The following is a 16,051-nucleotide window of genomic DNA, read 5'->3' on the forward strand; positions in this document are numbered from 1 at the left end:
AGTGTCTCAAAGAGATATCTGTACTACCAGCCTTGTGCAGTTTTGATGCCTTGTGGCTTTTTAAGAGTACGCTTGTAAGACGCCGAAAGTGCAAAAGCAAATAGAACCTTAATGGTATTCTAAACATAGTTTTGACCTTGCAGGGATACTAGCCTCAGGGATACTAGGTGGGCTTCCATCCCCACACTGGGCCACCATAGCTTCCCCCATCACATAGGGATGCCTGCCTCACTCTGCCTTAAGTAATGGCTTTAAGACTGAATTGTTTGGGAAGGAGCTGGAACAGGGCAGTAGAGAAATCTTGAATTTTGCTTTTAAGTATTGAGGTTGGTTGTGGTATTGATGAGTTAATTCTGAAATGATTTTGTGTGTATTGTGTGAGAGAGTAAATGACTAAACAATACTGTTGTTGGAAATGAGGGTTTTTACTGCAGGAAGAAGGAAAAATAGGCAGTAGGGAAGGTGAGGAAGAACTTGTGTTAGTGGATTTGAATTGAGGATATCAGTATGAACTAATGGGTATGAATTTATGAAGCCTATTTCTGGGAGAACATGGGCCCAAATGTATCCCTTTATGAACCTGGGCAGTCTTCACCCGTGAGCTACAGCATCTTCTCTGCCACCTGACTTCAGCATTCTGAATGGATAACAGGCCCTAACTGGAGATCTCTTCCCGGATACACAAAGGGGGCCTTGGGATGTGTTAGTGATTGATGGATGGCTCTGATAGGCCCCTGATCCCTCACAGAGGAGCATGAGTTCCCATCCAGACTGTTGGCTCAGGAATCAGAGGGGGCATGAGTCTACAGTGGCAGGGTCCTCTAACACCTGCAGAGGAATTCCTGCGTGTCTTGCTCTTCAAGGTGTCTGAAGCAACTGTTCTGTATGGGCTGAGTCTTGGGACATGAGACTGGAGTAGAGTGTTCTAGTCTCAAGAGATACAAACTAGAGGATTGAAGTTGCAGGCAAGCCTGAGTCTGAACAGTTGGGGAGAGAGGGCTGGGGGCAGTCACTGCAGCAAAGAGCATCACCAGTGAACCTTGAAGGTGAGCTGCAGTGAGGAAGCCAAAGCCAGGGAGGTGAAAGAACGTGCACATTCCACTTCACCTTTCCTGTTGACGTGTAGCTGCTTTCAGGGTCCTGCAAGAAGAGACTCTCAGGAGAACTTATGCGCAAAATATGGTCACAAATATCCATCTTCTCATTGGGAGAAATAAAGGGGGTGCCACAGGAGGGGAAAATACATGAATAAATGCTACATGTTGTGAGGTGAGCATCTTAAGTTCTTCTTATACTATCAGGGTTTTTCTACTAAAAAAAAAAAAAAACTCTTCTCTTCACAAACGCTCCTGAATAGTGTATTGCAATGACTTCTTTTGCACTTGAGATATGATTTTTGGGGAGTTCTTCTCATTTAGGTATGATTTCATCATTATCAGCAGACTGAAAAGAGCTTAGATAAATATATTTCCAAGAGAATGATGATCAGAATGAAGTTACGACAAGAAACAAAAAGAAACTGTCTTGTCCCCCCACCCACCCAACCCTGCCCCCACTTCCTCAAGTGTATGTATCAGGGCACGCTTGCATGTGCCATCTCTTCCTTCCTCCTCCTTCATCAGAGTTTCCTGATCTTGGAGAGAGGCTGGATCCATTGGCAAAAAGATTTATACGACCAAATGTTTTACAGTTTTCTGACTGCAATTGCAGATTTGCCTCTGAATAGACAAGCTGCAGGCACAATGGGCCTGAGGGTCTTGCTGGCTATACTCTGGCACATGCATCCCGATTGTATGTGAACTGTATGTTGGCAGCACAGTTTAACACCCCCTCCTCAAATATATCCTTTGTGAGGCTTTGTGATTTCAGAAGAAGCTGGGTAGGATAGAGCGAAGTAGTTCAGGCTGCCAAGTAAAAAATACTCAGAAGGCCCTTTGTACATTTTGTTGGCTTATAGACAAAGAAGGAAAGTAGAGAAAAAAAGGATACAAGACTGTAAATAAGAAGTCTGGCTTTCTACTTTTGCTGCAATTTGACAATCATGGGCCATTTGTGTCAGCCTCAGCATCTTCTGTTATCTGGCTACTGAGTGTGGTTGAATTGACAATTGAGTCAATAGTCAAATTGGTGTCAGGATCACAGGCCAATGCCTGGAGACATGTTTTGCCTCCCTCTGTAGCCTTTGGCAACATTCACGTGTCAGAGCCCAGCAAAGACCCACTGTTTAGCTGTCCACAACTGTGGAATCTCATGCCAGTCATGGGCAGTGCTCAGGCCAGCCTTGTGCCTCTTCTTGATCCATCCCATCATAGTAGGGCCAAGGACAACAGAAAGTGATTCCAGGAATGAGATCCAGCCACAGTGAGGCTCCCAAGGCTTTGGGTTCTCAATTCAGAGGGGAAGGGTGACAGGAGCCAGGAGTGGCATGAGAGTTTCAGGCTTAGAAATGAAAACAGAGGTCTTCTTATGTGGACAGGGTTAACCCGAGAGTAGTTAGGGATAGACTGGGCCTCAGGGGAAAGCAGGGACTCACAGCTCTTTTGCAACCCCTGTGTTATATGTTCAGGAAGATCAATGTTGACTAGTTGATAAATAAGTTAGAGGCAGAGAGACCAGTTGAATCCAGGTAAGAGGTAGGGAAGTGCCCAACCTCAGCATTATCAGTGAAGGGAAAGAAAGGAGAAGGGCAGCTACAGATTGCTGATGTCAACAGGGCTTTTTGATTATAAGTGCAGAATGAGATCTAAGGAGGTAGGAATTGAGGATGAGCCCCGACTTGAGATCTCATCACTTGATGGGCAACGCTACCCTTTGTTAAGAAAACAAACAAACAAACATAGAAGGAGGAGGCAGGTGTTTAGGGCTTGGGACCGTGTTGCAGTTTGGATCTATCTCAATGTGAGCTGGCCTTGGGACATCTAAATGCAGATAGATTTCTACAAAGCAGTGGGTTTATTAATTCTAAAGCTCAGGAGGGAGGTTTAGTTGTAGACAGAAATGGTGATAAATAACAAGTTCATCCTTCTAGATAGTTGCTCATCTGCCTCTCTTTCTTGTCCAGTGTTTATCAGCTGGTTGTCAAGGAGGAGCGACTTCAGAAGTCACGAAGGGCAGCTGACATCATTGAGTGCTTTTCAGTGCCTGTGAGCTATAGGAATGCCTCCAGCCTTGATTCTCTACACTACTTTGCTGCTGAATTGAAGCCCGCCAACCTGCCTGTCACCCAGCCATTTACAGTGGGTGACAATAAGACATACAATGGATACTGGAACCCTCCTCTTTCCCCTCTGAAAAGCTACAGCATCTACTTCCAGGCACTCAGCAAAGCAAATGGAGTAAGTACGGCCACATGGAGGCCATTTCTTGCCTTGTTTGTATTTTCCCATTCTCAAATGAGAAGTAGCATGGCTTTCGAGCAGAGCTTGACAAACTAAGGCCTGGGGACCAAATCCAGCCCCATGCCTTTTATATAAACATTTTTTTTAATACAGCAATGCCTATTCATTTATATAGTCTAAGGCTGCTTTGATGCTACAACAATATAGTTGAGTAGTTTATTTTTTTTTAAGATTTTATTTATTTGTCAGAGAGAGAGAGAGAGAGCACAGGCAGGGGAGTGGCAGGCAGAGGGAGAAGCAGGCTCCCTGCTGGACAAGGAGCCTGATGCGAGACTCGGTCCCAGGACCCTGGGATCATGACCAAGCCAAAGGCAGATGCTTAACAGACTGTGCCACCCAGGTGTCCCAAGTTGAGTAGATTAGACAAAGACTTTATGCCACATAAAGCCTAAAATATTTACTATATGGCCCTTTACAGAAAAAATCTGCAGACTTCAGTATTCAAAGATAAAACGTCTGTGAGCCACCAACTCTTGATTTCAGCTCAGGTCCCGATCTCAGGGTTGTGGGATCAAGCCCCATACTGGGCGTGGATCCTTCATGGGATTCTCTTTCTGCATCTCCCTCTGCCCCTCCTACCCACCCACCCCTGCATGCCCACACATGCATGCATACTCTCTCTCTCAAAATAAATAAATAAAAATAATAAAAGATAAAAAGGTCTTTCAAATTACCTTTGGGCAAATCACATGCCTATCTGAAGATTAATTTCCTCACCTACAAAATAATACCTATCGATTTATTATCTATGAATGTACTAAGCATGTTGTAGTCAGTGAATGCTAACTCTTTTATTATTACCAATAGTCACATTAGAAAATGTTTTCTTCTCCCAAAGACAAGGTAACCTTTTTTAATGTCAAATATTTCTTTGGTCAAGATGGGATGCCAGTCATAACATCACAAAAGCACAGGGCTAGAAAAGATCTAAAACATCACCAAATACCTACTTCCTCCCCCTACACATAAAACAATCAACCTTACAACAGCACACTTAACTGGTAATAGTGCGTATTCTTGAATATCTCCAATGACAGAGAACTCACTTCTTTACCTGGTAACTTTACTGATCTTCGGGGTGGCTATGACTCTAAGAAGTCCTTTTATTATACTGCTTGAAATTTGTCTCTTATTATAGCTTCTACCTGTTGCCCTTGGTCTAGACTCTTAGATCCCAAGATAGCTAATGCAATCACCTTTTCAGGCAGCATTCTTTCAGTTCCATAAGATCTTTCCTACCATCCACCTCCCCTCTGTTCAAACACAGCCATCTAGTCTTATTTTCTGAAAGTTCACTATCTTTAGTTCCTCTTATGACACAAGTATTTTCTATCTAGGATGCTTTTGTGGACGTATCTCAGGTTGCTATATTTCATTCAACAAATATGTAACAGACACTGACATATGCTAGGCCCTATAGTTCATATTAAGGTTATAAAGTAGGTGCCCTCCAAGAGCTTTTGTAACATAAGGGAATCTGGTGTGTGCCATATTTCACAGTATTTCTGGAGAAGTGAGAAGCTCACTGGAGAAGGGGACACTGAGACAAAAGCAAGATCTGGTGAAGTGTGTGAAGAATAGCCTCTATAGGCTCTGGTGGCCAAGATAGAGAGTTTAGTCCGTCAGTGGCAGTCATTACCTGATGAGAAACCTGGATTGAGGAACTAATTAACATTTTAAATGTCCACATAGCCATTTAAATTCCACATTGGTATTTCAGTTCTGCATTTACTACTTACTCGAGCAACATTCCTCACAGAGAGTTTTTAAAACTACAAAGAGAAGCTGCCAGACTGCCTTCCATCTGTCCATCTGGTCTTCCCTCTGCATGAAGCACTCTGATGTATTGAAGAGGAAGACATAAAGATGAGCAGAAAGCATCTGGGGGCCCATCTTGTTCCTGGTTCTCTGCATCCCAGACTGGCCAGTTTATTGGCGGAGCACAACTCTGAGAAGGTGTGACTTTCCCTGTTCTTGGCAACATGTCAAGAGGTGCTTTTGGGTTTCCATGCTGTGAAGAAGAGTAGCAGCTACACTCAATTCACTAGCTGTCACATTCTTACCAAGACTCTAATAAAATCCTAGCAAGAGACCAAGTATGTAGAACCCAAGAAACTGATAGATGGATCCCAAGTGGAATTTGCCCAACCCAAGCATGGTTGACCCTTGAGCAGAACAGCAGGTGACACAGGAGGATTGTGGGAAGTTTTGCTTCCCAAACTTCACACAGTGGACTGTCTCCTCAAGACATGGGGTTTTGCCTTTGGGAAAAAAATTCACCCTAACCTGAAGCTACCTCATCTAGGAAGCAGTTTCTACTATTGCTTCGAGATGAACAAGGATCATTTAATTACTTATGCCTTTGAGCCCATGCCATGTGTGCTCCTGTTTTGGAACTAAGATTTTCAGGAAGGGAATTAAGAGAATTGGGTTCATGCTTATGCCAGGGGTCTTCAGTGTGTCATCGGCTTCACAGGAACAGAGAGGAAAAGCCGTGAGAGCTGGGCACTCAGCGTGTTGTTTTTCTTCTGGCAAGGGAAAAACTACACTCTATTTCAAATTACTGTATTTAGTATTAAGTTTTACTAAAAAGAGTTAAGCTAAAGGGTCATAAGAGCAGAAAAGCCATTCTAACAAATCTCTGCCTGGCCCTTCTCAGATTCCTCCATCTCGTAAAGGGCAGCAGACAATGCAGTTAAGCCTGGAGGATTTTTGAGGAGAAAATGTTATAACCCACAAATTCTTTATCAGCCAAATTGTTGTTCTTGTGCAAATACATCAGAAAGACATTCTCAGTATCCAGGGGCTCCCACATGCCCTGCTTCTAATAAATCATTCAAAGAGTAATTGAACAAGCAATGAGTCAAAATAAAGAAATCAAGAACAGAGATATATGGAATGAAAAGACCTACAGTGAGCATGGAAGCTAATTAAACACAGAGTTAATGCTAAATAATTGCTATAAATATGTTATAAAAGAGAATGTTAACATAAAAATAATTACTTAAGGAGAAAATGTATAATGTAAAAAATTAACCATTGTAATCTGGGTCTATAATTTGCTATTATGTCAACAAAAACTGAAAAGGAGTTGGAGGATTGATGAGTGTAAATAAAAATCTGATTTCCCCACTTTAGACAGGATGGAATAAATAACTTCTACTTTATTTTTGATACTGAGAATTTTTGAAAAGTACAGTTTTTTAAACATAAAGGCAGCTTTCCAGTCTATCCTAAAAAAGCCAGAAAACAACAGTCTACAAAGAAAAGGTGGAAAGCAAAGGAAACTATAAGTAAACATGAAAATCAGCAACTATAAAACAAGCCAGAAGACAAAAGCACTAGGTTTTTTCAAGTGGTGCTTTGTTCCCTTCATAAAAGAGGAAAAAATATCTTGGGTCAAGATATTTCTGTATCACTAGAAGATTAAAACCAAAGGATGGGGCAAAGCCATACTAAATTAAGACAAAGGAAAGTAAAAATGGCCATTTGTTGCAGGATGTTTGTGGGCCCGGTTGAATAATTTAATATCAATCGTATTGCTCCCAACCTAATCTGCAAGTTTCAGTCAGAACAGGGTAAGAAAATTTTAGGGTCCAGATACATTTATTCTATGGATATTAAGGATAGTTGTTTTGTTTTGTTTTGTTTTTCAGTTTAGCAGAGTGGCTAAATATCCAGCCTTTACGATCAGACTAACCTACACAAAAAACCCTAGTAACTCTGACTTTAAGTAAGCTATTAAAAAAGAGTTAAATATATTAAGCAAACATCTAGGAAGCACATACTATATGTCAAAAAAAAAGGCACTTCTGAGTGCCCAGAGTAAAACAGTAAGCCAAACAGATAAAAATCCCTGCCCTCATACTGTTTACATTCTAGTAGGGGAGATGTAAAAATAAATAAGTGAAATAATGTGTCAAATAGATTTGTGTCTATTTTTGTCTAATCTAATAATGTGTCATTAGATTTATGAATGTGGAGGTCACTCACTGTTGATTTAAGATCTATGTTGACTATTAATAGGATGAGGATAAGGACATTTTGTAAACTTTCCAGTAATCTATATAAATGTGGAGTATTGTAATCCAGATCTATAAACACTATGGAGAACTCAAGTATGATATGCATTATGAGGCATGATGCTTAGAATCCTTGCAGGCATTTTTGTGAAGTATGAGTTGTTGACAGGCACTTTTATTGGGAATTTTGATCAGATTAGTAATATCGCATTTACCCCTTAATGCTTTCTTTTTTTTTTTTGGTATGTTATGTTAGTCACCATACAGTACATCATTAGTTTTTGATGTAGTGTTCCATGTTTCATTGTTTGTGTATAACACCCAGTGCTCCATGCAATATGTGCCCTCCTTAATACCCATCACCAGGCTAACCCATCCCCCACCCCCCTTTGAAACCCTCAGTTTGTTTCCATAGTCCATAGTCTCTCATGGTTCGTCTCCCCCTCTGATTCCACCCCCGTTCATTTTTCCCTTCCTTCTCCTAATGTCCTCCATGCTATTCCTTATGGTCCACATATAAGGGAAACCATATGATAATTGACTTTCTCTGCTTGACTTATTTCGCTTAGCTGATGCTTTCTTTTTTTAAATTTAATTTTATTATGTTAGTCACCATACAATACATCATTAGTTTTTGATGTAGTGATCCACGATTCACTGTTTTCTAATAACACCCAGTGCTCCATGCAGTACGTGCCCTCCTTAATACCCATCACCAGGATAACCCATCCCCCCCACCTCCCCTCTAAAATCCTCAGATTGTTTCTCAGAGTCCATAGTCTCTCATGGTTCATCTCTCCCTCTGATTTCCCCCCCTTCATTTTTCCCTTCCTTCTCCTAATGTCCTCCATGCTATTCCTTATGTTCCACAAATAAGTGAAACCATATGATAATTGACTTTCTCTGCTTGACTTATTTCACTTAGCATAATCTCCTTCAGTCCCATCCATGTTGATGTAAAAGTTGGGTATTCATCCTTTCTGATAGCTGAGTAATACTCTTACAGAAAGAAAACAAGGGCAGTGCTGTCTGTCAGTGCGCTGTCCTTGGTGCTGAATCCTCAGTGCCAGTCTTTCTTGTGAATCGGGCCATATTGTAACCATTGTTTTGGGTAGAGCTATATTATAGATCTATTATAGCGTTTTAGAATTGGATGATTTTGCAGTGTCATCTAATGTAGACCAGCAGACAACAAATAAAGATCCAATAAAGCCTTCTTGGCAGGGCATCATAGAGCCTCAGCTTGACCACTGCAATTCTCTGGAGGGAAAGAGTTGACTCCTTTGTGGAGCAGGTAAAATTATTAGAACTTTCTTCCTTCTGTAAAGCCAAATTTGGTCTCCTTAACTCTCTACTCTTGGGCACTTGTATTGATTTGAACAAATCAAATCTTTCTTTCCCATGTCAGCCTATTGGAGGAAATACGACAGTACCAACTACCATCTTTGGCTACCCAGGCTCTTTCTTATTGATATTTTAACATGCAGTTACTTCTGTTTCTCACATGGCATGATTTTCTGTATCTCCTTAATCCTATTTATTCTATACTCTCATAGTCATACTCCATTTTTCCAATGCCCTCCTTTAAAAGGGGTGCCCAGAACCTACCTTGTGTTTCAGATACAGTTACACCATGCCTGCTACATTTTCACTACTCCTCCTCTCTTTACCATTTTCTAAAACATTATTTCTCAAACATTCCAAGGTATTTTTTTCTCTTTGGGTCCCTTATGCAAGCTGTAATTCTACCTGAGTGTCTCTTTTCTTCATTCTTTGCAGAACGACTACCTTCTCATTTTTCAGGCCTCATCTTCAATGTCACATCCTCTAGGAACTTTCCAGTCATATTATCTAAGAGCTGTCCACGCCAGTACTCATATGTTAGCCTGTTTTTCTTTATAACACTGAGCATATTTTTAATTTCACTTGTTTTTACGTAGTGCATACCTCCCTCCTTAGACTGAGAGCTCCAGGAGGTAGCAGCTCTATTTGTTTGCTGCTGTGTTCTCCATACTGAGTACAATATTTAACACATAGTAGATACCTGATGATTGTTGGATGAATGAATGAATGATGATTGTTTTCTCTGAGTCTGTTTCCTCACTTATCGAAATGGTAATACCACTTCACACAATCATTTTGAGGATTAAATGAGGAAAGATCTTAAATTCTGAAAGGCACCAAGTAAGTGTCAGCACAGTCTGAATTTCCATCCAGTGTGCATGAGATGTAGTTATGAGCTATTTTCACCACAGACAGATGAGCCCTAAAGGACCTTCCTTCCATCATAATAGTAAGACTTTTCCCCAGCTGTCTCATTTCCCAAGCTCCAGGCTCCTGGGCAGCCTTGATTTCCTCCTGGGCAGCCTTGATTTCCTCCTGGGCAGCCTTGATTTCTTCCAAATCTTCCAAATGGTACCCAGAGTAGCTGTCTCAGTTGTAAACAGCAGGTGGGTACAGTTTTGCATTGTTTTTCCCCACACTCTTCCCAGAATGAGGTCTGCTGAATCTACTGTTCTCTGCATCCCCACCACCATTAGCCATGATTGTGAAGTTGAAAGGACCATAATTAACGGTTGGCTGCAAAACAAGTGTGGCAAATTCATGCAAATATCCACCAGAAGCCACCTTTTCTTGGGCAGGGCTGTTGTGTGTGTTCTATTTATGTAATGGGAAAACTCTTACCTTGCCATATCTTTTTCATCATGTAGGGGCACATTTAACCTGATGATGCCTCTGCCAAATGGTGATCTAAATAAGAGAAGTGGGAAGTAGAAGGGTGATTGCTCTTGTTCTCTCGCTTTCTTTTCCAGCTCCTGAACTCAATTGCCTCTTGAGAGCAGTTGGAAGCCAGATGCTATTTTGAATGGGTCCTCATGTTTGCAGTGTAATCACATTATAACAGTTAGGATTATCTAGGTAGAGCTGGGTTAGGGAAAATTCTGTGTCTCTGAATGTATTGGAAGAAGCTATATTTAGTTGTGTCCAAGCACTATTAAAAGAACATTTGTACATGCTTGATTCTCTGTGGCATGGTGGGATGGAAAGAATTGAGAGGTAGGCATCAGACAGACTTGGCTCTGAATTTTGGCTATTTCCAGTGATGTGAACTTGAGCTGTTACTTAATATCTCAAGATGTATGATGTGATTAATGACCTACCTCCCCAAAATTTGGGGAGAGTAAATGAGACAATACATAAAAGTCATCTGTCACAGTTGTAATATTTGTTCTCTTTTCCCTTTTGCTGCTTTCCTGCAGCTCTTCTCCTGAGGGAGGGGAAGGTTGGAGCATCCTTACCTGACCTCAGGAACCATGTCTATGTGGCAGCTATTGACTGCCTTGACTCACCCATGACTTAACTGCTTCCCAACCCCATTTCAGGCTTTATTTTTCTTAACGTTTCACATATGGTTCCAAGCCTGACCTCTGTTCTTGTTGAATCTTGTGACATAATTGATTTTGTCTTTGGGGAGTAATCTTGCCCCTCCCAACCCCATTTCCTGATTCTATTTCTACTTTAGTGACTGCTCGTATGTCATGTGGGAAAATCTCAGGTGGACCATGGAATGAGAAGATGTGGGAGACCCAAGCTCAAAAAAGGTTAGAGTGAAGTTCACACAGGGTATCTCATGGCTTGGGTCTTAGATATTCTGTCATGGAATTTATAGGAAAACTCCTATATTAGTTAGAACAAACTAATTTATGCTATAGTAGCAAACAACCATGAAATCTCAGTGTATTATCAGAAAAAAAAGATTTTTCACTCCTCCTACATGTTCAAAATGGGTCGGCAGAAGGGCTCTGTTTATCATAGTAACTTAGAGGCTTAGGCTAATGGAAGGCCCATCTTGACATATGCTTCCACAATCACCAAGGCAGAGAAAGAGTAATATGGCAAAATAGGACACGGATTCTAAAATTCCACACAAAATGACACATAGCACTTTCACATTCCATTGGCCAAGGCTGGTCATGTAGCCATGCTAAACTTCAAAAAGAATGAGGCAGTACATTCCAACTATGTGCCTAGAATGTGAACTGGAATATTTGAGACCATCCCTAATGACCACCACACTTCCCCATTATGCACCATTATGAAGCTTTTCCTTCAAATTCCCACAATACCCACACTCATTTTTTAAACACCTGTACAGTTCCTATCATGGATCCTAAGAACTTTCTATTATTGAGTACCTACTGGATCCCAGACACTAAGAAAGTACTATCATCTGTGCTACTTCCTGATTGGTCTCACAAACAAAGTGACTCCATTTAAATCAGTAGATAGATGGCCTGCCACCCCATCAGCACCCAATAATCTCATAGCATCTCAGTTATTTCATACTGAGAAATGGATTTTAGTAACAGCTTTCTCTCTTTATGTCCATGGATACATGGTAAAGAAATGTCTAATATTCCCTGTGATACTATTCCACTTTGAAAGGCAGTGGTTCTTCCAAGTCTACCATGTAGTGTGGTTGAGAAACCTCAGAAAACTTTAGACCTCTCCCACCCATCAATTGCTGATCCAGAGTAACAGAAAACTGTGAACCAAAGACCTCCACATATCCTTTTTCTGACTTGTTGCCATAGTCCTATATTAGGAACCTGTTTCTGGATTTTATCAGCTCTGTAACAGCAGAGGGTTGAAATGGACATTTGGAATGCGGGGTTATCACCAAACCTTTCTGTAACCACTTTGGAGACCTTTGGCCTGGTCAATGCTCCTCCCGGTTCTGTTCTGTCACCAGAGCCTAGGTTTCATGCCCCATCAACCTGCCTAGTCCTCCTTCCCAATCCTTGGATCCTGGAGATCACCCAACCCCTTGGGCATACCTACCTCTGGGCTCCATTCCACTATGTGAACCTTAGCACCTGCTCTTGAAAGTTCTGAACTTCTATTGAAGGCTTCTTGGGGCTCAAACTTCTTTTTCCAAGTGACAGAGAAATTCCCTGAGTGTCACCTTGTACAAATACCAAAATGAGTTCTCCCAGGTTGCTAATTTATTTTTCCACTCACTTACAGTTCCTACAGATTTTATTATCACAGTATGAGACCTGAGGGACCAAGAACATTTTCCTTTTGATACAAATATACTTTAGACTCATTTGGAAAAGGAAATGAAGGTTACCCAAATGTTGACAGCTGATAATCTTGTCAGCCTGGGTCTTGAGGCATCAATGATCCAGCCCCCAGTCCTAAAAAGTTTCATGGAAGTAACTGCCTAAGTTTCCATAGAGCAGGGGTTTCTGCTTCCATTGGGCCCCTTCCAAAGACAAGGGTCCTCATGAAGTTTGGTTCAGTTGGCCAAATGGTGAAAAAGTTCAGATACCTCTGAATTTGGATACTGGATCCATGGGTTTAAAAACTGGCTCTGCTGTTTTTCAGCTACCTAAACTGAATACTGGCCTGCTAACCTTAGTTTCCCCATCTGTCAAATGAGGATGAGATGTGCCCTCCCAAGCTCACTGGGGTCTTTGTGAGGAATAAACAATAGGTGTGATAATTTTGTGCACATTCCTAAGCACCTTTTGAATGAAGATACTACTAACATGAGTGTGTGTGTGTGTGTGTGCAAATTCAGCATATGTGTATATGTACATAATACACATAAATATTTTGGCATTTGTATATAATTATGTGTATATATATGTATATATATATATATATATATATATATATATATATATATATGAATATGTATACATACTTAGTTGAAATTTTAAGTTAGCTCAAGAATCTTAGTGGCAGAAAGGTTGTCATTATGCCAGAGGCCTAATATAGGTGGCTAATGAGATAGAACATTATCTGTATCTCTTGAGCTTCCTGGAAGTGAAGGCAAAAGGAGTGTATGGTAGGTACTGCATGGAGCACTGGGTGTTATACGAAAACAATGAATCGTGGATCACTACATCAAAAACAAATGATGTATTGTATGGTGACTAACGACATAATAAAATAAAATTGTATGGTAGGTTTGCAAAACTTCTCTTAGTGGAAAGAAAGAAGCATACATACTTTTCACGGGAGACACTAGAAGGGAGATTTATTGTATACATTCTTACATAAGGAGCCCTGAGGAGATACTGGTCAATATCATAATATCTCTATTCCAACACTTCATTAGTCCTTTATCCATCAATGTTGTGATATAGTATTAAACTGGAATTTAATGGATCCATTTACATTTAAGGATTCTGTTTCTTGTGCTGTATAATATCATTAATGCCATTAATTGATTCCATTAAATAAGATTAATGGATATCAAAGTTTCTTTTCCCTAGGCATTGTTGATAAATATGTCTAGTATGGGATCTGTTGCACAGATTGGCACTGACCATCCATGTGACCTTAGGAAAGTGATTTAGACTTTCTTAATCACATTCTCATTTGGAAAATTTTGATGCCCATAGTATCAACTTTATAAAAAGATCTATAAATATTAAATAAGATGCATTAAAAATGCCTATCATGGTGCTTGGTATGCAATAAACAATTTCAGCTATCATTATCAGAATATCACAGGTGATATATATGAGGTAGAGTATGGAGGTGTGCTAAGGAAAGAACAAGCAAAATCAGTGGGTGCACAGGGGGGCGCCTGGGTGGCTCAGTTGGTTAAGCGACCAACTCTTGGTTTCAGCTCAGGTCATGATCTCATGATTGTGGGGTTGAGCCCCTCATCGGGCTTGTGCTCAGTGCAGAGTCTGCTTCAGATTCTCTCTCCTTCTTACTCTCAATCTCTCTCTCAAATAAATAAATATATCTTTAAAAATCAGTGGGTACACAGACTTTTAAAATCAGATTTGAATAGACTGTGAACAGGGTTTGGGGGCAGGGCTAATTCAGGGAGGAGAAACAAAATCAGTGAAGTCCGAAGTGTACAGAGAGACCAGTTGGCACACTGGATGCATCGAGAAGAAGGGAAGTATGAGACTTCAAAGGGAGGTTGGGAATGTACTTAACAGAGAAACAAGTGGGCAGTTCTGCAGGCCCTTCCTGGAAACTGAATGTTGGTCAAGTTCCAACTTTCATATCATGGCCCCCAAGTTTGCAAACCCATTAACTCAATTTATCAGGCTACAGAGTTGATGAGATTCACATAAACCAAACCTACAAGAGACTGATGGAAGTAGTAAACAACTTCTTAAAAGCTGAATTGTTCATTCCTCCCCTCCAAAAAGATCCCTGGGTCTTTCCTATCTTAGAAGTCTGGGTTGCCCAAGACACCTCACTTTCTATATCCAGTTGTCACCAAATCCTACTGGTTCTGCACTCTGAAATTTTCTTCAGTCCATATACTCTTCTTATTTCCACTGTCACCATCTTAGTCCTGAATATCATCATCTCTTGCCTGGGAAACCTGCCTCATAATTAGTCTTCCCACATCCATTCTTACGCGCCTCAAGCAAGTGTAAATTACACAATTACACAGCAAGTGTAAATTGATACTGTATGTATCTTCATTTAACAGATGAGCAAACCAAGACTCAGAATGTGCCAGAGCACATTCCAGAAGCAAGAGACAGAGCTAGGTTTGAACCTTTGCATGTAAAAATGCCATTAGGCAGCTTTGTACATTTAGTGCCTTGCTTCATGCTGACTCATAACCCCACAAAGTGGAATCTGGCTAGACTGAAACCAGCAGGGGTCCCTAAAAGACCTCAAATTCCCCACACATCCACACTTACCTCTTTCTCCCCCCAGATATGGCCAGCCTCAATCCCCTGCTCAATCTTGAAACACCTGCTGGCCCTGCCGTTAACATCAACAAATAATGAGGAGCTGTACTAATAACAATTATCATAATAAATTGGCCTTTGATTACATCTGTCACCTGAGAATTTCAAAGACTTTACAAACATCAATTAGTAATTACAGCTCAAAGGATCTCTCACTGAGAGCAGTGATCATTAAGGTCAGGTAAGAGCTGTGCAGGGAGGCATGAAGGACAGCCCTGGCTTAGGTTGATTTAGACCTGGGAGTCCCTAGTCTCTGGTGAAAAGTCTACACCTGTCTCCATGAGGCCCAGGAACCACACTTCTGATATCCCCATTAGAGTATAATTCTGGTGCTGAAGAATGAAAAGCATGATATGTAGTTTGGGAAGGGAGCTTATAGATTGTGCTGATCCCTTCTTATGACAGAAAAAGAAAAAAGTCCAGAGTGGGAAAGTGATTTGCCTAAGGTCAGAGCCATGACTTGAACCCAATCTCCCACACTTTGTCTGCATTTGTTTACTCTGCAAAATTGTGTCATCATTGGCCATTCTTTCTCTGTAAGGAGATATTGATGATGATGATGATGATGGTGATAATGATGATGATAAAAATTCAACAATCATTTATTAAGGGCTTGCTGTGAGTCAGTGGGGGGATACACAGTTAAATAAGCTACAATCCCTGCCTTCAGAGAACCCACAGTACAGTGGAAAAGACAGTCCTGAAAACAAATGTGTATAATAAACCATATCAGGAATCTCATTGGTGGAGTACCCAGTGTACAATTGGTAGCCTGGAAATGGAGGGGATGAGAAGATGTTTAGGAAAAGTTTCATAGAAAAAATGATATTTCAGCTGAATATTGAAGATAAGTGAATATTTCTCATGCAGACAATAGGTCAGAGGA

At 40.8% G+C, this 16,051-nt stretch overlaps 1 protein-coding gene across 1 annotated transcript in view; it reads left to right on the plus strand.

Annotated features, from left to right (window-relative positions):
• The window catches only part of PTPRT (protein tyrosine phosphatase receptor type T), a 1,068,951-nt gene that overhangs the window by 819,837 nt on the left and 233,063 nt on the right, over positions 1–16,051 (plus strand). The window contains exon 12 of the mRNA XM_032419927.1: positions 3,062–3,335. Coding sequence (XP_032275818.1) covers positions 3,062–3,335 — 274 coding nt within the window. The remainder of the gene's footprint in view (positions 1–3,061; positions 3,336–16,051) is intronic.

Source organism: Phoca vitulina, unplaced genomic scaffold (genome assembly GCF_004348235.1).
Source record: "Phoca vitulina isolate PV1807 unplaced genomic scaffold, GSC_HSeal_1.0 scaffold22, whole genome shotgun sequence".
NCBI lineage: Eukaryota > Metazoa > Chordata > Mammalia > Carnivora > Phocidae > Phoca > Phoca vitulina.